The sequence below is a fragment of the Pseudorca crassidens genome, chromosome 2 (assembly GCF_039906515.1).
Source record: "Pseudorca crassidens isolate mPseCra1 chromosome 2, mPseCra1.hap1, whole genome shotgun sequence".
Lineage (NCBI taxonomy): Eukaryota > Metazoa > Chordata > Mammalia > Artiodactyla > Delphinidae > Pseudorca > Pseudorca crassidens.
Genome location: NC_090297.1, coordinates 123,786,265 through 123,804,603, shown reverse-complemented (window position 1 = coordinate 123,804,603; position 18,339 = coordinate 123,786,265). Strand labels below are relative to the sequence as shown.

The 18,339-nt window shown below is 36.4% G+C and overlaps 1 protein-coding gene across 9 annotated transcripts in view; it reads right to left on the bottom strand.

Moving 5' to 3' along the window:
* The window catches only part of DCAF6 (DDB1 and CUL4 associated factor 6), a 172,510-nt gene that overhangs the window by 129,132 nt on the left and 25,039 nt on the right, over positions 1-18,339 (bottom strand). For 8 of the 9 annotated variants that reach the window (XM_067728540.1, XM_067728541.1, XM_067728538.1 and 5 more), the window contains exon 2: positions 17,605-17,666. In XM_067728540.1, coding sequence (XP_067584641.1) covers positions 17,605-17,666 — 62 coding nt within the window. Of the gene's footprint in view, positions 1-14,870; positions 14,919-17,604; positions 17,667-18,339 lie in introns of those variants that run through there. The other variant, XM_067728546.1, reaches the window with a different exon arrangement.

The window sequence follows — 18,339 nt, the reverse complement described above, 5'->3', positions numbered from 1 at the left end:
TAAAGTTGCACATGGTCAAAAAAGAAATCACAAAATAAATTACAAAGTATTTTTAACTGAATGACAATAAAAGCACAACATATCTCAATTTTGGGGTTGTAGCGAACATAGTGCTTAGAAGGAAATCTACAGCACAAAAACACCTATATTAGAAGGATAAAGGTCCCATAACAATGACTTCCACTTCCACTCAAAAAGGTGTAACAAGAAGGCCAATGAAATCAAAAGTCAAAAGAAGATTGGAAATAATGAATATAAGAGCAGAAATCAATGAAAAAGAAAACAGGAAAACACAGAAAATTGACAAAACCAGAAACTGGTGCATTGAAAAGACAAAGTTAATGAACCTCTACTCAGACTAATCAAGAAAAAGAAGGGGTGGGGGAACTTATTACCAATATCAGGAATGAGAGCAGTGACATCATTACACATTCTACAAATATTTAAACATATAAAAGAACACTGTGGACAACTTTATCAAAAAAATTCAACAACTTGGGGAGTTAAGAAAATCCCTGAAACACACATACTAAACAAAATTTACTCAAGACATTGTCCATTTTTATTAACAAACTGCAGTTAGAATTTTCAACAAAGAAAACTCCAGGCCCAGACTGCTTTGCTGGTGAATTTTGCCAAGTATTTTAAAAAAATAAAAGATGAAAATTCTGTACCAAGTATTTTAGAAAACTAAAAAGAACAGTATATTTACCAACTCATTGATACAAGAAAACTATGGACCAATATCCTTAATGTACACACAAAAACTCTAAAACAGAATTTTAGAAAATTGAATAAAACAATATATGAAAATAGATAATACATCATGACTCAAGGAAAATGCAAGAATGGTTTGACACTCAAATATTAATCAATGTAACCCATGATATTAACAAACTAAAAAAGAAAATCATATGATCACTGCAATAAATGCAGTGACATCTGAAAAAAGAACAGACATTTGAAAAAAATCCAACAACGATTCATAAAAAGAGCTCTCAGCAAAGTAGAATGGAACTTTTTCAACCGGACAATGCACATCCGTTAAAAAACCATCATACTTAATAATGAAAGACTGGATGCTTTCCCTCTAAGATCAGAACAAGACAGGGATGTCTGCTCTCACCACTTCTGTTCAACACTGTCTAGGGTACTAGACAGCACAGTAAGACAAGAAAAAGAAATAAAAGGAAACCGGACAGGAAAAGAAGTAAACCTATCTTTATTCTCAGATGCCATGATTGTTTATATAGAATATCCTACAGAATCTTAAAAAAAGGGGGCTGGAACTATTAAGCTTAGGAAGTTTGAGGGATACAGATGAATATCATATTCCCTTGGTATCCAATAGGATGGGTTCCAGGACCCCCTGACAAATGCCAAAGTCTGTAGATGCTCAAGTACCTTATATAAAATGGAGAAATACAGTCGACTCTCGGTATCCACGGATGCAGAACCTGTGGATATGGAGGGATGACTGTATGTAAAAATAAATAGCACAAGGAATTAAAACCACATATTGCTATTGCTAAATATCTATTAGAATGTCTAAAATTAAAAAGAATGACTAAAAAAAAAAAGAATGACTGTATCAGGTCTGAAGGAAGAAAGAGAACAGTATAATAGTAGCAAACTTCAACACCCCACTTTAAACAATGGATAAATCATACCGACAGAAAATCAGTAAGGAAACATTAGACTTGTATTAAACTTTAGATCAAATGAATCTAACAGATACATATAGAACATTCCATCCAACAACAGAACATTCTTCTCAAGTGAACACAGAACATTCTCCAGGATAAATCATGTTAGACCACAAAACAAGTATTAGCAAACATTAAAAGAATGAAATCCTACCAAGTATCTTTCCTGCCCACAGTGGTATGAAAATAGAAATTGACAGGAGGAAAACTGAAAATTTCACAAACATGTGGAAATTAAATAACACACTCCTGGACAACCAGAGCATCAAAGAAAAAAAATCAAAAAATATCTTCAGACAAGTGAAAATGGAAACAAGACACATGGGATGCAGCAAAAGCAGTTCTCAGTGGGAAGTTTATAGCAATCAATGTCTACATTAAGAAAAAAAGAAAGATCTCAAATAAACCATCTAAATTTACACATTGAGGAACTAGAAAAGAAAAACAAAGCCCAAAGTTGGCAGAAAGAAGATGATAAAGATCAGAGCAGAAATGAATAAAATAGAGAACAGGAAAATAACAGAAAAGATTAAAAAAATTAAAAGCTGGTTTTTTGAAAAGATTAACAAAATTGACAAACATTTCGAAGGACTTAACAAGATTATAAAATTATAAATAAAAGAGAAGACATTACAACTGATACCACAGAAACATAAAGAGTCATAAAAGACTACTATGAACAATTATACACCAACAAATTAGACAACCTGGAATAAATTCCGAGGAACATATAACTGACTAAGACTGAATCATGAGAAAAGAAAATCTGAACAGAACAATAAAGAGTAAAAACATTAAATAGAAAACCTCCCAACAGTAAAAACAACAAAAAAGCCTAGGACCAGATAGCTTCTCAGGCTTTAAATGTTTACCAAATGTTTCAAGAAGAATTAAACTCATTTTCTGAGGTAAGCATTACCCTCACACCAAGGCCAAATAAGGATACTACAGGAAAAGAAAACTACAAGCCAACATTTCTGATGAATATAGAGGCAAAAATTATCAAGAAAATACTAGCAAATCAAATTCAAAATCACATTAAAAGTATCATACACCAGGACTTCCCTGGCGGTCTAGAGGTTAAGACTCTGCCCTTCCAATGCAGGAGGTGCAGCTTCAATCCCTAGTTAGGGAACTAATATCCCACATGCCACGCAGTGCAGACAAAAAATTTAAAAAAAAAAATTTTTTTTTACACTATCATTGACCCATACACCATAATCAACTGGGATTTACCACTGAAATGCAAGCATGGTTCAATATAAAGAAATCAATAATTTTAATACACCTCATTAATGGAAAGATAAAAATCATGATTGTCTCAATAGATGCACAAAAAGCATTTAACTAAATTCAACATCTTTCATGATAAAAATGCTCAACAAACTAGGAATAGAAGGATTACACCTCAACATAAAAAAGGCCATATATAACAAGTCCACAGCTAACACCATACTCAAGGGTGAAACGTTGAAAAAAGCTTTTCCTCTAAGATCAGGAGCAAGACAAGGATGTCCACTGTCATCACTTGTATTCAACATACTACTGGAAGTCCCAGCCAGAATAATTAGACAGGAAAAAGAAATAAAAGGCAACTAAATTGGAAATGAAGATATAAAACTATCTTCGTTTGCAGATGACCTCATCGTATATATATTGATAGAAAATCCTAGGGCTTCCCTGGTGGCGCAGTGGTTGAGAGTCCGCCTGTCGATGCAGGGGACATGGGTTCGTGCCCCGGTCCGGGAAGATCCCACATGCCGCGGAGCGGCTGGGCCCGTGAGCCATGGCCACTGAGCCTGCACGTCCGGAGCCTGTGCTCCGCAATGGGAGAGGCCACAACAGTGAGAGGCCCGCGTACCGCAAAAAAAAAAAAAAAAAAAAAAAAAAAAAAATCCTGAAGACTTCACCAAAAATTTATTAGCACTAACAAATGATTTCAGTAGTTTCAAGATATATCATCAACAAACAAAAATCAGTTGCATTTCTGTATACTAACAATGAACTATCTGAAAATGAAATAAAGAAAACAAGCCCATTTACAACAGTATCAAAAACAATAAAATACTCAGGAATAAAGTTAACCAGAGAGATGAAAGATCTATACACTGAAATCTATATGACAAAGATGAGAAACACTGAAAAAACAAACAGAAAGACACATTCATGTATGAAAAAAGTTAATATTATACTATACTACTCAAAAGCCATCTACAGATTTACAGCAATCCCTATCAAAATTCCAAAAGCATTTTTCACAGAAATAGAAGTCCTGAAGTTTGTATGGAACAACTCCCTCTTGCGAGAGTACCGTAATCACAACTGACTGCTGGGCAATCATCGAAAGAAAGACACTGAAAATCATCAAAAGATACCCAACACCCAAAGAAAAAGGAGAACCCCCGATGAGATGGTAGGAGGGGCGCAATCACAATAAAGTCAAATCCCATAACTGCTGGGTGGGTGATTCACAAACAAAAGAACAAGTATACCTCAGAAGTCCACCCACTGGAGTGAAGGTTCTGAGCCCCACATCAGGCTTCCCAAATTGGGGGTCTGGCAATGGGAGGAGGAATTCCCAGAGAATCAGACTTTAAAAGCTAGCGGGATTTGATTGCAGGACTTCGACAGAACTGGGTAAAACAGAGATTCCACTCTTGGAGGGCACAGACAAAATAGTGTGCGCATCAGTACCCGGGGGAAGGAGAAGTGACCCCATAGGAGACTGAACCAGACCTACCTGCTAGTGTTGGAGGACCTATGCATAGGAAGCGGGTGGCTGTGGCTTACAACAGGGACAAGGACACTGGCAGCAGAAATTCTGGGAAGTACTCCCTGGCATGAGCCTTCCCGGAATCCACAATTAGCCCCACCAAAGAGCTGGGTAGGCTCAAGTGCTGGGTCGCCTCAGGCCAAACAACCGACAGGGAGGGAACAGAGCCCCACCTATCAGCAGAAAAGTGGATTAAAGTTTTACTGAGCTTTGCCCACCAGAGCTACACCAAGCTCTTCCAACCACAAGGCCCTCCCAGCAGGAAGCTTGCACAAGCCTCTTCGATATCCTGATCCACCAGAGGGCAGAGAGCAAGAGCAAGAAGAACTACAATTCTGCAGCCTGTGGAATAAAAACCACATTCACAGTAAGATAGAAAAAATGAAAAGTGACAGGACTATGTACCACATAAAGGAACAAGATAAAACCCCAGAAAAACAACCAAATGAAGTAGAGATAGGCAACCTTTCAGAAAAAGAATTCAGAATAATGATAGTAAAAATGATCCAGGACCTCAGAAAAATAATGGAGGCAAATATCGAGAAGATGCAAGAAATGTTTAACAAAGACCTAGAAGAATTAAAGAAGAACACCTAGAAGAATTAAAGAACAAACAAACAGAGCTGAACAATACAATAACTGAAATGAAAAATGTACTAGAAGGAATCAATAGTAGAATAACTGAGGCAGAAGAACGGATAAGTGACCTGGAAGATAGAATGGTAGAATTTACTGCCACAAAAGAGAATAAAGAAAACAGAATAAAAAGAAATGAAGACAGACTAAGAGACCCTGGGACAACATTAAACACACCAACATTCGCAACATAGCGGTCCCAGAAAGAGAAGAGAGAGAGAGAGAAAGGACCCGAGAAAATATTTCAAGAGGTTATAGTCGAAAACTTCCCTAACATTAGAAAGGAAATATCCAGCCAAGTCCAGGAAGTGCAGAGTCCCAGGCAAGATAAACCCAAGCAGAAACACGTCAAGACACACACTAATCAAACTGACAAAAATTTAAGAAAAAAAATTATTAAAAGCAACAAGGGAAAAATGACAACATACAACTCCCATAAGATTTACAGCTGATTTCTCAGCAGAAACACCACAAGCCAGAAGGGACTGGCAAGATATATTTAAAGTGATGAAAAGGAAGAACCTAAAACCAAGATTACTCTACCCAGCAAGGATCTCATTCAGATTCGAAAGAGAAATCAAAAGCTTTACAAACAAGCAAAACCTCAAAGAATTCAGCACCACCAAAGCATCTCTACAACAAATGCTAAAAGAAATTCTCTAAGTGGGAAACACAAGAGAAGAAAAGGACCTACAAAAACAAACCCAAAACAATTAAGAAAATGGTAACAGGAACATACATATGTATAATTACCTTAAATGTGAATGGATTAAATGCTCCAACCAAAAGACAGGCTCACTGAATGGATAAAAACACAAGGCCCATATATATACTGTGTACAAGAGACCCACTTCATACCTAGGGATACACACAGACTGAAAGTAAGAGGATGGAAAAAGATATTCCATCCAAATGGAAATCAAAAGAAAGCTGGAGTAGCAATACTCATAAAAGAAAAAATAGACTTTAAAATAAAGACTACTAAAAGAGACAAGGAAGGACACTACATAATGATCAAGGGATCAATCCAAGAAGAAGATATAACAATTGTAAATATTTATGTACCCAACATAGGAGCACCTCAATATGTAAGTCAAATGCTAACAGCTATAACAGCTATAAAAGGGGAAATTAACACAGTAACACAATAATAGTAGGGGACTTCAACACTCCACTTTCCTATTGGACACGTAATCCAAAATGACAATAAATAAGGAAACACAAGCTTTAAATGACACATTAGACCAGAGAGACTTAATTGATATTTATAGGACATTCCATCCAAAAAAAGCAGATTACACTTTCTTTGCAAGTGCACGTGGAACATTCTCCAGGATAGATCACATCTTGGGTTACAAATCAAGTCTCGGTAAATTTAAGAAAACTGAAATCATCTTTTCAAACCACAACACTATGAGATTAGAAATAAATTACAGGGAAAATAACGTAAGAAACACAATCATATGGAGACTAAACAATATGTTACTAAATAACCAAGAGATCACTGAAGAAATCAAAGAGGAAAATAAAAAATACCTAGAGACAAATGACAACAAAAACACAATGATCCAAAACCTATGGGATGCACCAAACCCAGTTCTAAGAGGGAAATTTATAACAATACAACCCTACCTCAAGAAACAAGAAAAATCTCAAAGAAACAATCTAACCTTACACTTAAAAGAACCAGAGAAAGAAGAACAAAGAAAACCCAAAGTTAGTAGAAGGAAAGAAATCATAAAGATCGGAGCAGAAATAAATGAAATAGAAACAAAGTAAACAATAGCAAGGATCAATAAACCTAAAACCTGGTGCTTTGAGAAGATAAACAAAATTGATAAACTTTTAGACAGACTCAAATCAATAAAATTAGAAATGAAAAAGTAGAAGTTACAACAGACACCACAGAAATACAAAGCATCATAAGAGACTATTATAAGCAATCTATGCCAATAAAATGGACAACCTGGAAGAAACAGATGAATTCTTAGAAAGGTATAACCTTCCAAGACTGAACGAGGAAGAAATAGAAAGTATGAACTGATCAATCACAAGCACTGAAACTGAAACTGTGATGAAAAATCTTCAAACATGCAGAAGTCCAGAACCAGACCCTTTCACAGGTGAATTCTCTCAAACATTCAGAGAAGAGCTAACACTCATCCTTCTCAACTCTTCCCAAAAAACTGCAGAAGAAGGAACACTCCCAAACTCATTCTATGAGGCCACCATCACCCTGATACCAAAACAAGACAAAGATACTACAAAAAAAATTACAGACTAATATCACTGATGAACACAGATGCAAGAATGCTCAACAAAATACTAGGAAACAGAATCAAACAACACACTGAAAGGATCATACATCATGATCAAGTGGAATTTATCCCAGGGATGCAAGGATTCTTTGATATATGCAAATCAAACAATGTGATACACCATATTAACAAACTGAAGAATAAAAACCATATGATCATCTCAATAGATGCAGAAAAAGATTTTGACAAAATTCAACACCCATTTATGATAAAAACTCTCCATAAAGTGGGCATAGAGGGAACCTACCTCAACATAATAAAGGCCATATATGACAAACCCACAGCCAACGTGGTGAAAGATTGAAAGCATTCTCAATGGTGAAAGATTGAAAGCATTTCCTCTAAGATCAGGAAGAAAACAAGGATGTTCACTCTCGCCAGTATTATTCAACATAGTTTTGAAAGTCCTAGCCATGGCAGTAAGAGAAGAAAAAGAAATAAAAGGAATGCAAATTGTAAAAGAAGTAGTAAGACTGTCACTGTTTGCAGATGAGATGATACTATATATAGATAATCCTAAATATGCCACCAGAAAACTACTAGAGCTAATCAATGAATTTAGTAAAGTTTCAGGATACAAAATTAATGCACAGAAGTCTCTTGCATTCCTAGACACTAGTGACGAAAAATATGAAAGAGAAATTAAGGAAACACTCCCATTCACCACTGCCACAAAAAGAATAAAATACCTAGGAATAAACATACCTAAGGAGGTAAAAGTCCTGTACTCAGAAAACTATCAGATACTGATGAAAGAAATCAGAGATGACACAAACAGATGGAGAGATATACCATGTTCTTGGATTGGAAGAATCAATATTGTGAAAATGACTATATTACTCAAAGCAATCTACAGATTCAATGCAATCCCTATCAAATTACCAATGGCACTTTTACAAACTAGAACAAAAAAATCTTAAAAGTTGTATGGAGACACAAAAGACCCTGAATAGCCAAAGCAATCTTGAGGAAAAAAGAACTGTAGGAATCATACTCCCTCACCTCATACTATACTACAAAGCTACAGTAATCAAGACAATAGGGCACTGGAACAAAAACAGAAATATAGATCAATGGAACAGGACAGAAAGCCCAGACATAAACCTACACACCTCTGGTCAACTGATCTATGACAAAGGACGCAAGGATATACAATGGAGAAAAGACAGTCTCTTCAATGAGTGGTGCTGGGAAAACTGGACAGCTATATGGAAAAGAATGAAATTAGAACACTTCCTAACACCATACACAAAAATAAACTCAAAATGGATTAAAGACCTAAACGTAAGACCAGACACTATAAAACTCTTAGAGGAAAACATCGGAAGAACACTCTGACATAAATCACAGCAAGATCTTTTTTGACCCACCTCCTAGAGTAATGGAAATAAAAACAAAAATAAATGGGACCTAATGAAACTTAAAAGCTTTTGCACAGCAAAGGAAAACTGTAAACAAGACAAAAACACAACCCTCAATGTGGGAGAAAATATTTGCAAACAAATCAACGAACAAAGGATTAATCTCCAAAATACATAAAAAGCTCATGCAGCTCAATATTAAAAAAACAAACAACCCAATTAAAAAATGGGCAGAAGGGGCTTCCCTGGTGGCGCAGTGGTTGAGAGTCCGCCTGCCAATGCAGGGGACACGGGTTCGTGCCCCGGTCCAGGAAGATCCCACATGTCGCGGAGCGGCTGCGCCCGTGAGTCATGGCCTCTGAACCTGCGCGTCCAGAGGCCGTGCTCCGCAACGGGAGAGGCCACAACAGTGAGAGGCCCGCGTACCGCCAAAAAAAAAAAAAAAAAACAAGTTTGTAACCATAAAAATGGGCAAAGACCCGAAAAACCTTTTTTCCAAAAAAGACATACAAATGGCCAAAAAGTACATGAAACAATGCTCAACATCACTAATCATCAGAAAAATGCAAATCAAAGCCACAAATGAGGGAGGACCCTGGAAGTCCAGTAGTTAGGACTCGGTGCTTTCACTGCTGTGGCCCAGGTTCAATCCCACGAGCTGCACAGCATGGACAACAACAACAAAAAAAAAACACAATGAGATACCATCTCAGACCTATTAGAATGGCTATTATCAAAAATATAAAAGAAGTGCTGGTAAGGACGTGGAGAAAAGGGAACCTTGTGCACCACTGGTGGGAAGGGAAATTGATACAGCAACTATAGAAAACACTATGGAGGTTCCTCAAAAAATTTAAACTAGAACTACCATATAATCCAGCAATCCCAATTTTGGGTATATATTTGAAGGAAATTAAAATACTATCTTGAAGAGATATCTGCAGCACCCCATATTCATTGTGTCTTTATTTACGATACCCAAGACACGAAAAGAACCTAGGTGTCTGTCAATGGATGAATGGATAAATATGATAAACACACACACCCATGCACACAATGGAATATTTTTCAGCCATAAAATTGAAGGAAATCCTGACGTTTGCAACAATGTGGATGAATGCCGAGGGTGAGATAAAGAATGACAAATGCTCTATGATATCACTTATATGTGGAATCTAAACACGCTCAACTGATAGAAACAGAGAGTAGACTGGTGGTTGCCAGAGGCTGGAAGGTGGAGGAAATGAGATGTTCAAAAAGTATAAACTACCAGTTATAAGGTGAGTAAGTTCTGGGATCTAATGTACAGCATGGTGTTTACAGGTAGCAATACTGTGCTGTATACTTGAAAGATACTAAGAAAGTAAATATTAAATGTTCTCACCACCACCACAACAACAAAATGGAAATTATGTGAAGTGATAATGTGTTAACTCAGCTTATTGTGGTAATCATTTTGCAATATATATGTGTATCAAATCATTACATTTTACACATTAAACTTATACATTTATATATGTAAATTATATCTCAATAAAGATGGGGAAAAAATAGAGTAGAAGGATACCCATGAAACTAAAACAAGTGGTTATGTGTTTTAGGGAACAGAAAAAAATGGGGAAGACAGGAACAGGAGTGAGAGCCACACTTCTCAATGTACACTTTTTTTCTGTTAATTTAGTGTATTTATTTTGGCTGTGCTTGGTCTTAGTTGTGGAATGCGAGATCTTCATTGTAGTATGCAGGATCTTTCATTGTGGCGCATGGGCTTCTCTCTAGTTGTGGCGTGCAGGCTCTAGAGCACGCAGGCTCAGTAGTTGTGGTGCACAGGCTCTCTAGTTGTGGCATGTGGGCTCAGTAGTTGCAGCACGCAGGCTCTCTAGTGGTAGCACACGGGTTCTAGAGCATGTGGGCTCAGTAGTTGTGGCACGTGGGCTTAGTTGCCCCATGGCATGTCGGATCCCGACCAGGGATCGAACCTGCATCCCATGCATCAGAAGGTGGATTCTTAACCACTGGACCACCAGGGAAGTCTCTCAATGTGTATTTTTTTATGTAGTTTATTTCTGTACAATGAGAAGGCATCACTCGTTTTAAAAAATGCAAAATAAAAATAAGGACAAAAATTTTTTTAGTATGCAAGCAGAAAAGATATCTTTAAGCTAGCAAGAAAAGTTTATGTTCCACTCATCCTTAGAAAAATATTTGAGAAAATACTCAGTAAAACCTGAAAGTAAATTCAAAACTGGAAAGATACAGAATCCACAGCTTGTAAAAACTTCAGTATACCACAAAGGCAGTTATACATTATGCAAGAATCCATCTGAAATTAACACTAGAAAATTCTCCTTTGAGTAAGGAGAAAGACTTGACCTTAGTTCCTTAAAGAAACACATAAAATCCAATATGTAACACATGCTTTTGTCTCTTCAATAAACACTTCATAAGTGCCAAATATGTGGTAGGCACTCCCCTCGACACTAGACGAAGAAAATAAATTTATGAAGATATATTTGGTGTCCAGAGTGCTAGAGTAGAGGGAGGCAGGTATGCAGACTATGAACAAACAAATAAATGCATAATTATAATGTCAGTATTATGGTGAAAAAAACAGAAGAAAGAGAAAGATACTGATGAGGAGTGGGGAGCTATTAGGGTGGTCAGGAAAAGCGTCTCCGACAGGTTAAGTTAAAGCTAAATGAAATGACGAGGTAAGCTTCAAAGATATGTGAGGAAGAAAGTTCTAGGCAAAAAACAAAATACGTACGACAGAGGTGTACTAGGTGCATTTAAAGAAACAGCAAAAAGATGAGTATGACTAAAACAAACATGTATAATGGAGAATACAGTAAGGGATGAAATGGAAAAGAAGGCAAGTGCCAAATCATGTAGGGTCTCTGAAGCAATAAGGCCTTTGGATTTACTATACGTAAGCCAGAAACCCATTAGAGAGTTTTGAGCAGCTGAGTGTGCTCACCTATAAAATAGATGATATATTATATAATTTTCTTCCTCTTCTCTCCTTATTGTGAAGAGCTTAATGAAAACTACGACATATACATATGTATAAGACATTAACACTGTTTACTGAATTTTGACTTTTAGAATAAATACATTGACAAATTTCAGAAAATAACAATGGCTACAGAATAGGAGGCAAATGAAATCAACGCTGACAATACAAAAGCATATATAGCTGAAAAAGGTGTGAAATAGAGATAGGAAGGTGGAAGAAGGGTGAAAGCCTTGAATATACTTTACAGAATAGGGATTCAAGAATACTGTCTATGAATGACAGAAAAACAAAACGATGCTTAAGTGTGTTGTTTAAAATTAAAGTGACAGCTGGAGAGACTGAGAACAGTAACAAAATTTGTGAGAAGCCTACATCTTAGAAAATTGTATAAATTAGTTAATTCCTCTTCTATCATAGCAGAAAAACAATGGACAACACCCAAAGTTGACACTTCAAGAAAGACCAACATAACACTATCACACAGAAATGAAAGAAATTACCGGAAGATCTGAAATAAAACACGGATTAAAAGAGGCTGCTTAAGGAGGATAAGAACAGAATAAGGGAGTGCAGTACATGTCCATTTCTTTTTGTTATGATCCATTTTTAACCATGAGCATCAGGAGAACCTCAAGAGTGGTGCTAAGGTTTAAAATAAATAACATATATTGATATCAAAAGTGTATTTACATCATAATTATAATACCACAACTGTGAACAGGAAAAAGATAACATTTGGAGGATCGGACTATAGACACTTTTCCCCTCTTTGCTTAAGTTTTAAATGTTTGAATCCTTAGAGTTAAGGCCTAGACCCTCCAGTTTGCAATTTCTTTCCATGTGCTCGTTCTAGTCTCATGTTTTCAATTAGTAGCTATAGCACTGTTTTCCAAAGTATGATCCACAGATCACCTAGATTAAAATCACCTAAAGTGTTGACTAGAGATTCCGGGGACTTCCCTGGTGGTGCAGTACTTAAGAATCTGCCTGCCAATCAAGTACCTTTTTGGACCACAACACTATGAGACTAGCTATCAATTACAGGAAGAAAACGGTAAAAAAATAAAAACATATGGAGGCTAAACAATATGCTTCTAAACAACTAAGAGGTCACAGAAGAAATCAAAGAAGAAATCAAATAAATACCTAGAAACAAATGACAACGAAAACACAATGACCTAAAACCTATGGAATGCAGCAAAAGCAGTTCTAAGAGGGAAGTTTATAGGAATACAATCCTACCTCAAAAAACAAGAAAAATCTCAAATAAACAACCTAACCTTACACCTAAAGCAATCAGAGAAAGAACAAAAAAAAAACCTGAAGTTAGCAAAAGGAAAGAAATCATAAAGATCAGATCAGAAATAAATGAAAAAGAAATGAAGGAAACAATAGCAAAGATCAATAAAACTAAAAGCTGGTTCTTTGAGAAGATAAACAAAATTGATAAACCATTAGGCTCATCAGGAAAAAAGGGAGAAGACTCAAATCAACAGAATTAGAAATGAAAAAGGAGAAGTAACAACTGACTGCAGAAATACAAAGGAGCATGAGAGATTACTAAAAGCAACTATATGCCAATAAAATGGAAAACCTGGAAGAAATGGACAAATTCTTAGAAGAGTACAATCTTCCAAGACTGAACCAGGAAGGACTAGAAAGTATGAACAGACCATTCACAAGCACTGAAATTGAAACTGTGATTAAAAATCTTCCAACAAACAAAAAGCCCAGGGCCACATGGCTTCACAGGCAAATTCTAACAAAGATTTAGAGAAGAGTGAACAACTACCTTTCTAAAACTCTTCCAAAATACAGCAGAGTGAGGAACACTCCCAAACTCATTCTATGAGGCCACCATCACCCTGATACCAAACAAGACAAATATATCACAGAAAAAAAAAAATTACAGGCCAATATCACTGACGAACATAGATGCAAAAATCCTCAACAAAATACTAGCAAACAGAATCCAACAGCACATTAAAAGGATCATACATCATGATCAAGTGGGGTTTATTCCAGGAATGCAAGGATTCTTCACTATATGCAAAACAATCAATGTGGCACACCATTTTAACAAACTGAAGGATAAAAACCATGTGATCACCTCAATAGATGCAGAAAAAGCTTTTGACAAAATTCAACACCCATTTATGATAAAAACTCTCCAGAAAGTGGGCATAGAGAGAACCTACCTCAACATAATAAAAGCCATATATGACAAATTCACAGCCAACATCATTCTCAATGGTGAAAAACTGAAAGCATATCCTCTAAGATCAGGAACAAGACAAGGTTGCCCACTTTCACCACTATTATTCAACATAGTTTTGGAAGTATTATCCATGGCAGTCAGAGAGGAAAAAGAAATAAAAGGAATCTAAATTGGAAAAGAAGAAAAAGTGTCACTGTTTGCAGATGACATGATCTATACATAGAAAATCCTAAAGATGACACCAGAAAACTGCTAGAGCTGATCAATGAATTTGGTAAAGTAGCAGGATACAAAATTAATGCACAGAAATCTGTTGCATTCCTACACACTAAAAATGAAAAATCAGAAACAGAAATTATGGAAACAATCCCATTTACCACTGCAACAAAAAGAATAAAATACCTAGGAATAATCTACCTAAGGAGGCAAAAGACCTGCACACTGAAATCTATAAGACACTGATGAAACACATTAAAGACCATACAAACAGATGGAAAGATATACCATGTTCTTGGATTAGAAGAATCAATATTGTGAAAATGACTATATTACTCAAAGCAATCTACAGATTCAGTGCAATCCCTATCAAACTACCAATGGCATTCTTCACTGAACTAACACAAAAAATTTTACAATTTGCACAGAAACACAAAAGACCCCAAATAGCCAAAGCAATCTTGAGAAAGAAAACAGAGCTGGAGGAATCAGGCTCCCTGACTTCAGACTATACTACAAAGCTACAGTAATCAAGACAGTATGGTACTGGCACAAAAACAGTATATCAATCAATGGAATAGGATAGAAAGCCCAGTGATAAACCCACACACATATGGTCACCTTACCTTTGAGAAAGGAGGCAAGAATATACAATGGAGAAAAGACAGCTTCTTCAACAAGTGGTGCTGGGAAAACCGGACAGCTACAGGTAAAAGAATGAAATTAGAACACTTCCTAACACCATACACAAAAATAAACTCAAAATGGATTAAAGACCTAAATGTAAGACCAGACACTATCAAACTCTTAGAGGAAAACATAGGCAGAACACTCTATGACATAAATCACAGCAAGATCCTTTTTGACCCACCTCCTAGATTAACGGAAATAAAATCAAAAATAAACAAATGGGACCTAATGAAACTTAAAAGCTTTTGCACAGCAAAGGAAACCATAAACAAGAGAAAAAGACAAACCTCCAAATGGGAGAAAATATTTGCAAACGAAGCAACGGACAAAGGATTAATCTCCAAAACATACAAGCAGCTTATGCATCTCAGTATCAAAAGACCAAGCAACCCGATCCAAGAATGGGCGGAAGACCTAAACAGACATTTCTCCAAAGTAGACATGCAGATTGCCAACAAACACATGAAAAGATGTTCAACAGCACTAATCATTAGAGAAATGCAAATCAAAACCACAATGAGGTATCACCTCACACCGGTCAGAATGGCCATCATCAAGAAATCTAGAAACAATAAATGCTGGAGAGGGTGTGGAGAAAAGAGAACGCTCCTGCACTGTTGGTGGGAATGTAAATTGATATAGCCACTATGGAGAACAGTATGGAGGTTCTTTAAAACACTGAAAATAGAACTACCTAATGACCCAGCAATCCCACTACTGGGCATATACCCTGAGAAAACCATAATTCAAAAAGAGTCATGTAACACAAAGTTCACTGCAGCACTATTTACAATAGCCAAGACATGGAAGCAACCTAAATGTCCATTGACAGATGAATGGATAAAGAAGATGTGGCACCTATATACAATGGAATACTACTCTGCCATAAAAAGGAACAAAATTGAGTCATTTGTAATGAGGTGGACGGACCTAGAGCCTGTCATACAGAGTGAAGTAAGTCAGAAAGAGAAAAGCAAATACCATATGCTAACACACATATAAGCAATCTAAAACCTAGTGGGAGGACAGGAATAAAGACACAAACGTAGAGAACAGACTTGAGGACACAGAGTGGGAAGGGGAAGCTGGTACGAAGTAAGAGAGTAGCATTGACATATATACACTACCAAATGTGAAATGGATGGCTAGTGGGAAGCTGCTGCATAGCACAGGGAAATCAGCTCGATGCTTTGTGATGACCTAGAGGGGTGCAATAGGGAGGGTGGGAGGGAGGCTCAAGAGGGAGGGGATATGGGGATATATGTATACATATAGCTGATTCACTGTTTTGTACAGCAGAAACTAACACAACATTGTAAAACAATTATACTCCAATAAGAATGTTTAAAAAAAAAAAGGAGATTTTTAAACAATGGGGGAAATTTGATTATGGACTATGTATTAGATGATACCAAAAAATATACTATCTTGTTAAATTATATAATGCCATTTTGATTACATAAAAAAATGTCCATTACTTTTAGCTTATATACAGAGGTGAAATGACTTCACATCTGAGATTTGCTTTAAAATACTTCGGCAAAGAGAAAAAAAATGAAGTGGTAAAAGAAAATGTGCCAAAATCTTGATTAACTGCTAAATCCAGGTCCTGAGTATATGAAAAGCATGATTAAAGGTTTTTTTTTAATTAATTGATTGATTGATTTTTTTATTTATTCATTCACTCATTTATTTTTGGCTGTGTTTGGTCTTCGTTTCTGCATGTGGGCTTCTCATTGTGGTGGCTTCTCTTGTTGCAGAGCACGGGCTCTAGGCACATGGGCTTCAGTAGTTGTGGCACACGAGCTCAGTAGTTGTGTCTCACGGGGTCTAGAGCACAGGCTCAGTAGTTGTTACACACAGGCTTAGTTGCTCCGCGGCATGTGGGATCTTCCCAGACCACAGCTTGAACCCATGTCCCTTGCATTGGCAGGCAGATTCTTAATCACTGTGCCACCAGGAAAGTCCAGTGTCTGAAGTTTTCCTAACAAAACCTTACAAGAGTTTTGTTTTGACCTTGTTAAATCTGGGGTGCTATTAGACATGCAACTGGAAATGTTAACTAGAGAGTTATTTATATAAATCTGGAGTTCTGGGAAGAAGTGGAAAGTTGGAAGTCATGTTTTTCAGCCATGGGACTAAACAAAATCACTTAGAAAAGTGAAGAGAAAACAGGGTGGGAGGAACCAAGACATAATGTTGGTACATCCAACATTTGAAGGTGAAGAGGTGGAGGAGTCGGGGAAGAAGACAGAGAAGATGCAACAAGTCAATGAGATAGAAAGAAAACCAAGAGAGTGTGGTGTTAGCAGAATCCAAGAGAATAAGTATTTCAAAAAAGAAAATGTATTCAACCAATGTCTAAAGTTTCTGAGAAGTGACCACTAGATTTGGAGACATTAAGATCACTAGTGACTGTCACAAAATCAGTACCAATAGAGTGAAAGAGATGAAAACCTTTTGATAATGTTAGAAAACTCATCATTCTTTAAAAAATCTCCCATATGCTTTCCTAAATTCAAAGTATACTTTTACGTTTTAATGTAAAACTTAATTCTCCCATTTTCTTATACTTAGTCCAATCTCTTTTGGGAGGACTGGGGCAGTTCCTCAAACACCTGAACACTTAGTATTAAAGTCCTTCATAGTTGAGAATTAACTATTACTTACACAGCCATCATGCACATTCAGGGTTGCTTCAAGTTTTAATCTTTGGATAAATTCTCTTCTTCCTGTTTAAAAAGAAAGAACTAAATAAATCATACAATTTATTGCTTAGACAAGTGTAACACTGTTAAGAGCCTAGGAACTGTCATGAGGTAGAGTCAAGCTCTAATTTTAATTCCTCCATTTACGGGCTGAGTGACACTGGGCAAATTAACTCCTCCTCAGCCCTAGTTTCCTCATTAGAGTACCTACCTACCTCATGTGGTTATTAAGTGATTCAAGGAGAGAAAGGGCTTAGCACAGTATCTGGAACCCCAATAAACACTTAAATGTTCCCTTCATTCATCCATTCATTCAACAAATATATTGTGTACTTACTCCATTCCAGGTCGTGTTCTAGGAGCTAGAGATACAATGGTAAAATAAAAGAGAAAAAGATCCCTGACTCTAGTTAGCTTAATGAAAGAAAATAAACAATATGTGACTTGCTAAAAACTCTATATGGAAAAATAAAGCAGAGAAAGGGGATAAGAGAAGACTGGAGGTGGGGAATAGGTTTTCAATTTTAAAAAGGATGGCAAACTGTTTTAGAATATGCCACCTATTTTTAAACATCTCACTTTCAGAAATGCTAAAATACTTAGAAGTTCATTTCACAGTGATGAAATGTGAGAGCACAAAAATTAAATCAGCCTAAATATCCATCAATAGCAGAAAAGTTATCATACTTCAAAAATA